General features: G+C 36.7%; 1 protein-coding gene across 2 annotated transcripts; it reads left to right on the top strand.

Annotated features, from left to right (window-relative positions):
- The first annotated feature begins 3,155 nt into the window (after positions 1 to 3,155).
- On the top strand, positions 3,156 to 8,350 carry TEX12 (testis expressed 12). 2 transcript variants are annotated; one of them, XM_010382359.1, is made up of 5 exons: positions 3,156 to 3,271; positions 5,037 to 5,115; positions 6,194 to 6,305; positions 6,398 to 6,449; positions 7,558 to 8,350. In XM_010382359.1, the coding sequence occupies exons 2-5, from the start codon at positions 5,053 to 5,055 to the stop codon at positions 7,700 to 7,702; spliced, it is 372 nt and encodes a 123-aa protein (XP_010380661.1). In that variant the 5' UTR covers positions 3,156 to 3,271; positions 5,037 to 5,052; the 3' UTR covers positions 7,703 to 8,350. The 2 variants fall into 2 exon arrangements, with proteins under 2 accessions (XP_010380661.1, XP_010380662.1); XM_010382360.1 differs by having other exon boundaries at positions 3,191 to 3,198; positions 5,029 to 5,115; positions 7,558 to 7,791.
- Positions 8,351 to 9,428: the final 1,078 nt, after the last annotated feature.

The raw sequence follows: 9,428 nt of genomic DNA, 5'->3' as shown, positions 1-9,428 counted from the left end.
TCTTTCTTAGGGCAATAGAAGTTGAAATAAAGTGGCAGAGGATGTGAGTATTTCTTTTAATGTAATATCACTATTTTCATGAAATCTTTTCTTCTGTAAAAGTCGGGCCTCTGCGCCTTCCAAAACCTGTACCTCTTTCTGAAGTACACACAAACACTTTAAGAAAGCACCTCCGTAGGCCATTAGAAGCATCTTCTTTTGTAATCTGTCTGTCTCTCTTCATTTTCAGACTTCCTGGTCACACTTCAGCACAAAACTTTTTCTTATTTTACAATGCGGAATAATCAGTCCTATTGAGGTAATTCCTACAATGTTACAACACTTAAAATATTTCTAAAACATAACATTTTAAAAGAAGGAACATTTTGCAAAATATTTTCTTTTACTTTATAACCTCATTCAGGACTTCCCCTTCCTCCCAAGCTCAATATGGTGTCAAAGGATAGTTGATACAGGCCATTAAGATTTACTTTTCAGTGGAAAAGGAGTCCATTTTCATAAAACTTCTTTATCTGCTATATCAGATGCAAGCCACATGGATACCATCATTAGAATTTTATTTAATAATTTTAAAATTTTCTGCAATAGAAAGTAAGCTTGGGGAGAGGGATACCAAAATTCAGATGAGAGGGCAAATATTTACTTGCAGTTTCTAGTGTTAAAACTTTCTATTCCTGGAATGATAACAAAGACTGACTTAAAATATTCGAAATACAATTTAAGGATACATATTTTTAGGGCTTATATTCAACTTGTTAAAAAATAGTCTTACAAAATGTAACTTTTAAAGAGCAGAGTGTAAATAACACAGTCTTGAAAATAATTAGTGGAAACAAAATTTCTTAGCCATTTTTTCTTGAACATGTGCTAAACTGTATCACTTTGCTAGGAAGGGAATTAGCAAGGTGGCGTTTTGTTTTTGTGTTTTGCCAGTACAGAGATGGTATAAAAACAGAGGGGTTCCTAGAGTCAGGGAACAAAATGTTTACATAAACACTACTTTTTGTTGACTTGTTTGTTTTAAAAACAAGATAGGGTTTTCATTTCGGGAAGTCATAAAAACATCATGTCCTTCTTCAGTGATTACAAAGGAAGTCTGTGGCAGGGTGACTGGAAATGCTTGGTGTGGTGACTATCAGAAGAAAAAAAATAGTACATTTAAGAAACATATGATAAGAATACATACATGATTCAAGTTGAAATAGTAAGTTTTCACCTTCCAACTGTAGAGTCCAATTGGGCCAATCAACATGAAAGCACGAAGTGGGATCAAGTAGTAATCCGAAGCAGAGCACTAAGCAAGCTCTAATTTTAAATATTCCATTGCCAGTGAATTTTCTCCAGCTGTAAAGATGTAGAATGTACAATTTACACATTTTGAAGTTTTGGGACAAACACTTTTTCTTTGACATAGAGCAATCCAAATGTCTCAGTGTTCTTTGTACTTCATAGAATTGTTTTCAAAGATTAAATGAGATAATGATGACAGCGCTTTGAATATTTTAAAGCTCTAGATAATATCTATATAATCTCACTTATTCCTACACATTTAGCTTATACAATGGAGGTAAGATTTAAAAAATAAAATAAAATGTCCATGGTGTTCTCTTAATCTGATGAAAGCATTTACGCATTAGGTGGAATCATTTTCCCTGGAAATATTTTAAGAATAGGATGGACAGCCACCTGTTTGGATATCATACAATGTGAAGGCTGTGAGATGAATTACATGAGTATTTCCCAGACCCTTGGATTTAATGAACAATTAAAAATAGTAACAGCAAGCATGATAATAAGGAGAAAGAGATAAACATGGTGGACAACTCTACATTTTACCAAGTAAGGACCCTAAAAATGTAATAATTTTTAAACTTTTTATTTCATAAAACTTATCTCACCTGTGCCCCCAAAATTAGGAAGGACATGGTATCAGAATAAAGGACAGTCCTTTGCAGTGAATATATTTGACTTGATGAAAACTTTATACTGCTCAAGAGTCTGAAACAATAAAGACAAAAATTAAGGAAAACTAAAACATTCCTTTTCCCTTCATTTTACCACAGAGTGTAAAAATTCAACACAGATTGCTATTGTTCTGGGACAGTGTTTGAGACTCCTTACTTCGCCATAGTTATCTAATCTAGTGTTTAGTTACGTGGCCTATATTTCACAATATTAGCAACTCAGATTAAACACATTGAGCGCTTATTTTCTAGGAACTTATTTAAAACAATTGGCTTCTTCACGAACAGCAAATAAATAGACACACACAGAATACTTCCAAGGCTTGATGATAACTAACATTTAATTAAGCAAAATGAAAAAAAATCATTAGTAATGTATGGAAGTGTTATATATAGTTCTCTAAGATAAAAGATTTTGTACCTGGAGCTTATGGGTGTTACTGACCTTTGTGTTATGAGGTAATTTGCTTTGTTTTTTAATTCCACATCCACTAACTGGGCATAAGCTTGGAATGTGTATCATTGAAATTGCAGGTCAAAGCCTCCACATTAAAGCACCTGATAAGGCAAAGCTACAATTTTGTGAGCCATGTGTGTCATGCAATAGTTTTTGATAGCTGCTGCCAATTAAATTGACTAAACTTAATGACAGACCCGGGGAAGAGTTTTCTAAGAAGGTGAGGTTCCGAAATTTTGGTTGCACCAAAAAGGAAGAGGGGCAGTAACTGAGGCTCTGGATCTAAAAGCCTTGCTTGCGGGCCAGGAGAACACCTGATTAAAGCCTTCCTGCAAACAGAGCATCTGCAAACAAACCAAGTAAATTTTACTCGAAAAGAGGCCGTGGATTTTGTGTTCCTTTGCTGAGATTCTAAGCCGCTGGGACACCCCGGCCTTGCTTTGGCAAGTCTTCCTTGTTCTTTCTTTACCAGTTTCCGATTTTTTCCTGATTGAAATACAGACAGGGCGGCAGGGAGAGATTTTTGTTTCACGACTATTCCAAGTTGAGGGGAAAAAGCGGGAGAAAACCGGAAAAAAGCTGGCCTTCCGTGGGGCCCGGCTCTGGGAGGCTGCCGTGGGGAAGTGGGCGGGGGGGGGGGGGGCTGTCACGTGACTCGCGCGGGGGCTGCTGGGAGTGCGGGGCGCTTCCCACCTCCACCCGCGAAGTCCAAGCAACCCGGGCCCAGCGTCCTCACTCCCTCGCGTTCGCTGACGAGGAAGGTCCCCATACTGCGAAGTACATTGGCCTTGGGGTGGGGCTGGAGGGATGGGCGCCTGTGTGAATGTGACGGAGTGTGACACGAGGAAGGGCGCGAGGATGGAAACTTCCTGAGGGGCTCTAGTGGGGCGGAAGCAACAGTATGGAGGAAGTGGGGAGGGGCGGCGGGAGGTGAGGAGGAATATGGAGGTGAGATGGACTGAGGGGCCAGGTTGGCGTTGAGAAGAGGGAGAAAACTAGAAGGAGACAGCTGCATGAGGTAGAGGGTGACAGTGCTTAGTAACAGCCAGGTCACTAAGCCTAAGATGGCAGAGCCGGGGGCAGTGGCCAGTGTTATGCACACGACGAAGACCAAACAGTCCACCAGGCCTGGATCTGCTGAGGCCTTGAGCTATGACAGAAAAACGAACTTATTTTTGCAGAAGCAGTTACTTGACTATAAGTTTTCATTTGACGTAGGTGCACAATGTTACTCTGGGAGAGAAGAGAAGGGGGTGAAGGGGAAAGGGAATATTAGAAGTGGAAGGGAGGAGAGAAAAATCCGCCTGTTGGCTTCTCTTAAGTATTTTCCAACTCCCAAGGCAAAGTTAGCACTGCCGTGCGTGTGTAGTATTTTTTTAGATACTATTAGTACTATTACAGCACGTAAACTTACATACTATAAAGGTACTGGCAGGAGTGGAGACATACAATATAGAATTTACTTAACAAGCATCTTTGTAATTTGTTGTTGCTCTTTCTGTCTTCTATATATGCATATTTTATAGGGCTAATCAAACAGATGCATTAGAGTTACCCAAGTCAGCATCGTTTCTCAAAAACAACAAAGTCTATTGATAACTTGAAAGTGGATAGGGCTCCTCTTATCTCAAAGACAGAGACTATACCCTTCCAGGTTTCAACATTTGGATTTCTAGGGAAAATGCCTTCCGAATTTATGGAAAAGTAAAAGTAAAATTTGAAGCTACTTTAAGGTTGGACAGTGGGAATAATCTCAGACTCGAAGAGTGAGATCTCGGTCCTAGTCTAGTTCAGTCTTACTGTTGTCTCTTGATGCACCATCACCGTCCCTGTTTTCTCACTTGTAAAAGATGAGATTGAATTAGATGAACTGTAAGACCTGTTTCAACATTAAGATTTTGTGAAGATAGAAGAATCTTTTTTTTTTTTTTTTGAGGTGGAGTCTTGCTCTATTGCCCAGGCTGGAGTGCAGTGGCGCAGTCTCGGCTCACTGCAACCTCCCTCTCCCGGGTTCAAGCAATTCTCTCCCCTCAGCTTCCCAAGTAGCTGGGATTACAGGCGCTTGCCACCATGCCCGGCTAATGTTTGAATTTTTAGTAGACATGGGGTTTCACCATGCTGGCCAGGCTGGTCTCGAACTCCCAACCTCAGGTGATTTTCCCACCTTAGCCTCCCAAAGTGCTGGGATTACAGGCATGAGCCACAGTGCCAGGCTGAACATAGAAGAATCTTAACTGAGCCAGTCCTGAAACAAGGCAGAATTGCCGGAAAGACTCATTTGGCTAAATACATAGAGAGGAGTGGTTGAAAGTGATGGGACTAGAAGATTGGCACCAGGTAATACAGGACCTTGAAGGCCATATCATGGAATTTCAGTTTATTCTGGAACAATGAAAGTTTTTGAGTTAAAGGAATGCAGTAATCAAGTTTTGAAAGATTACCCAAATAGCAGTTGATAGAATGATTTGGAGGAGGGAGAAATTGAGTTTAGGAAAGTGACAGATAATGACAGTCTAAATTAACATCAGCAGTAGGAGTGGGAAAAAGGGAAGGATGCCAGAGATCTTGTAGCATGGAGTTTGTACCTAAATCTGGCATTGTTCTAAGCTTTGTAGCTGCTGCCTTCGGAATATGATGGCAAATCACCTTGTAAAGCCTGACAATAGAAATTGCAAGAGGCCAAGAGAATTGGAGGTAAGCTGTATGCCTGTGTAGCCTTAATCTTTTATTCTGTTTTACATACTTCTCAAATTACTTCCCTTTAAGAAAGCTCTATAGATAAGTGGAATTTAATGTATTCGTATGCCCAGAGCTAGGATTGTCCTACAACACAGCAGGAACTATGTTGATTCCGGCTGGTTTTTCACTAAGTATAGGCCTCCAAGAAACTATTGGGAGATTTCTTTTTGATAGCTTGAGATCTAGAGACAGAAGTGAGTCTGTGCCTTTATGATACATAGGATTTTATGTAATTATTTTGCTGTGATAAGTAAGATACCAGAGCACAGTATCCTATCCTTTACCAGTCCTGCCCCCACCAATTGATCTGTTGCATTTGGGACATGATTTGCTCCCTTGAAGATTGTATTATTTTGCAGAATTTCACAAGCATTTGGCTGCTGTCTAAATTACAGTTTAGCTTCATTGCTATGAAAACATCTACTGGTTCAAGATACCAGACGCTTTTTCAACAGGAGTTTAAAACCACATTTAAAATCTAATTTAAAGCTGGGTGCATGGGCTCATGGCTATAATCCTAGTGCTTTGGGAGGCTGAGGCAGGAGTATCGTTTGAGGCTAAGAGTTTCAGATCAGCCTGGGCAACAGTGCAATACCTTGTCTCTGAAAACAAAACAAAACAAAATTAACTGGGCATGGTGGAATGTGCCTGTAGTCCTGGTTACTCAGGAGTCTGAGACAGGAGGATCACTTGAATCTAGGCGGCTACAGGGAGCTAAGATTGTGTCACTACACTCTGGCCTAGGTGACAGAGTGAAAACTTGTCGCAAAAACAAACAAATGAAAAGCAAAGTCTAGTTGAAAACCAAAATAAAATTTAATATATTGAGCAAGGTGTTTCTTGCGCCTGTAAATTTCCTTAATAATAAAAACTCAAATGACTAAGTCATATGCTTTCTAGCATGTTTGCCTTTTTCTGAAAAATGGTTTATTTGCTTTTTCTTAATAAACAAATAAACATATACTTCATAAATTCAGTGTATGTCCTGAAGATATTATTGACTGTAGCTGTTTTCTTTATTTTGTCCTGTTAGTCTCCAGTGCCAGATAGTCCACAGGTCTCCTCTCTTGGAAAATCAGATTCATCTTTCTCTGAAAGTTCTGGACTGTTTTATAAAGATGAAACCTTGGAGAAAGATTTAAATGGTGATGTATAAAATGTTTATATTTCTAAACATCTGTTTTATAATGCAGAAGGTTTGTTATATTTTATAACTTACATGATTTTTCTTGAACAGATGTGAGCAAGGAAATTAATCTAATGTTGTCTACCTATGCAAAGCTTTTAAGGCAAGTACTTATAGTATATTGTCTGGGGTCTTTATGTTAGTTTTCTTCTGGAAACTCTGTAATGGGAAGTTTAACTCTGTGGCTGGCAAACCTCTCCAGTAATTAAAACGTTGGAATTTTTTGTTCTACTTCAGTCCCTTGTAATAGATTAGTTGGTTATTTTCAGAGAATAGCGTCAACTTTTCCACTAAAAATTCTTTTTCTTTGTTTTTACTCTTGCCAAGCTAATACTGGACTGTCTGTATCTTGGTCTATAATTAGATGACATTACATTTTAAATTTTATGTAAATACCTCTTTGAGAAAAATGTTTGGTGAAATTAATGATAACAGTGATATTAAAGATAAATACTTTTATGTCATAGAAAGTCAGCCTTTCACATCCATTAGTTCTGAATCTGTGGATTCAATCAACCTCACACAGAAAATATTTGGGAAAAAAAGGATGGTTGTGTCTGTACTGAACATGTACAGACACTTTTTTCTTGTCATGATTTTTCAAACAATACAGTATAACAACTGTTTACATAGCATTTACATGGTATTGGTCTTATAAGTAATCAAGAGATAATTTAAAGTATATGGCGGAATGTTCTTAGGTTATATGCAAATAGTATGGTGTTTTATATAAGGGACTTGAATATCTATGAGAGATGTTCCTTTGGTATCTGTAGGGGATTCTGGAACCAATACCCCACGGATACTGAGGGATGACTGCATTTATATTTTACCTATATTTATTTTAAGACCAAATTTAAATATTTTATTAGCCTGATATCATGTTTTATAACGTGTGTGTGTGTGTTTTTAAACTGCTGGACAGTCATTATACTTGGATAGTGGTTTGTGTGGCTGTAAAAATAATGTATATAATTGAATATTAGTGTTGATAATGTATTAGATACACTTTCTGTTTTGTCAGGAGACCTTTGTGAGTAGTCAAAAATATTTGTGGGACTAATTTTTTTTCTGAAGAGTATTAGTAAATTAATGAAGTTCTGTGGCACATAAAGCCATTTAAATGAAATAGTTAACAAATGTAATGAAGAACAACATAATGATGTTGTTTATATCTACTTAGTTTAATATACAACTTTTTTTCCTATTAGTGAGAGAGCAGCAGTAGATGCATCTTACATTGATGAGATAGATGAACTCTTCAAAGAAGCCAATACTATTGAAAACTTTCTAATACAAAAAAGAGAGTTCCTGCGACAGAGGTTTACAGTGATTGCAAACACATTACACAGATAAAATATATACTTGAAATAAGCTGATAATTTAAATCTATTATTGTTATAATGAAAGAATGACATTTATGCTTTGAAAGCTCTCGAGTTGTTAAAGAAAATGTATATTTTGAATAGAGAAGGGGAAACTCCTTGAATTTCTAGAGTTAAAAGGGAACTTTAAAATTCCTTAATGTTAATATTAATGTTCGTGTTAATGTCCTAAACTGGACATTAACATGAACTACGTCACTTTTCTTTTGAGGGTCAAATATTTAGTGCATTTTATAGAAGTGTAAATTATTTAAATCTTATGTGGATTCTTTTATTTTTTCCCTAAACTTCTTAGTGTTTCTTAAACTTCTAAAATGGGATTCAGTTAATTTATAATGTTTAATAACATCATACTTTTTCTTTTAGAATATTTTGTTTAAATATCAGATAGTTTTGGAGATAATTTTGAAAAATTTTTTTGTGGTCAAGATTATAAAAGATTAAAATCTTAGAGGTGATTTTTTCCAGTTTCTTAGAATAGAATGACATAACCGTGTGCTATTTCCATTTGATTATTTTCACTATTAGTTATTATGTATGACTAATAGAAGCTCTTGGCTTAAAATTATTTTCTTGTGGTAAAAATAGTGAAATAAAAACCAGAAATTACTCACCAAAACCTTGTATGAGTTGACTTTTTTACACATCAACCACATCAACATATGCAGTTAATGAATTATATTTAGAAACATTATCAGCAGTGTGGTATGGGATAAAGATTAGTGATCCAGAAGTAAATAGATTGGCTTAAACAACAAGATGACCTTGGGAGGTCACTTCAATCCTATTATAATTGAGAAATTGAATTTGGACTGGAGGATCTATACTACTCATCTAGCTAAAAAAATTATCCCTTTGATGTAAAGTACTACTATGATTTTACTGAAAACTTTCTGTATTATATATTACTATACGGGGTAGCTGTGTTAACCAGATTTTTAAACACAATAGCACCCACTTTTCAATCATATAGACAGTTCAGTTTATTACATGTATATTTTTCCAATATAAGCAATCCGAAAATTGCAAATAGTACTACAGGGAATTGTTACTCCTAAGGGAGACTGCACATTTGCCTTGCTGCCTTCTAAACTCTAAAATAAAATCTCATTTCATTACATGACTATTTTAAGGCATAAACACCACATGACATGAATACTCATATAAGAAAAGATGACAAAAGTGAAATAAAATAATACTTGCTAAAGAAAATTGGTTAACTGGAAAAAACTATTGGATTGATAGAGGTGGTGGCACAGAATAGGTTGGAGGTCAACAAAGTAATTATTAGAAATTTTTTTTTTTTTTTTTTTTTGTCACGCGCAGTGGCTCCCATTTCTCATCCTAGCTATTTGAGAAACTGAAGTGGGAGGATGACTTGAGCCCAGGAGTCTGAAGCTGCTGCAAGCTATGATTGCATCACTGCACTCTAACCTGGGTGACAGAGTGAGACTCTGTCTCTAAAAAAAGAAGGAAAGAAAGGAAATTTTTTCAGTTTTTTCTTTCTTTCTTTTTTCTTTTTCTTTCTTTCTTTCTTTCTTTTTTTTTTTTTTTGAGACAGAATCTTGCTCTGTTGCCTAGGCTGAAGTGCAGTGGCATGATCTCAGCTCACTACAACCTCTGCCTCTCAGGTTCAAGCGATTGTCCTGCCTCAGCCTCTTGAGTAGCTGGGATTACAGGCACCTGCCACCACACCT

The sequence above is a fragment of the Rhinopithecus roxellana genome, chromosome 15 (assembly GCF_007565055.1).
Source record: "Rhinopithecus roxellana isolate Shanxi Qingling chromosome 15, ASM756505v1, whole genome shotgun sequence".
In the NCBI taxonomy this organism is placed as follows: Eukaryota; Metazoa; Chordata; class Mammalia; order Primates; family Cercopithecidae; genus Rhinopithecus; species Rhinopithecus roxellana.
Note: the sequence above shows the minus strand (reverse complement) of the source record. Positions and strands in the feature narration are given on the sequence as shown.

Coding starts and splice junctions, on each gene's coding strand:
- TEX12 (XM_010382359.1), top strand. CDS start 5,053: ATGATGGCAAATCACCTTGTAAAGCCTGACAATAGAAATTGCAAGAGG. Junction 5,116..6,193: donor AGAGGCCAAGAGAATTGGAG/GTAAGCTGTATG, acceptor TTGTCCTGTTAG/TCTCCAGTGCCAGATAGTCC. Junction 6,306..6,397: donor CTTGGAGAAAGATTTAAATG/GTGATGTATAAA, acceptor TTTCTTGAACAG/ATGTGAGCAAGGAAATTAAT.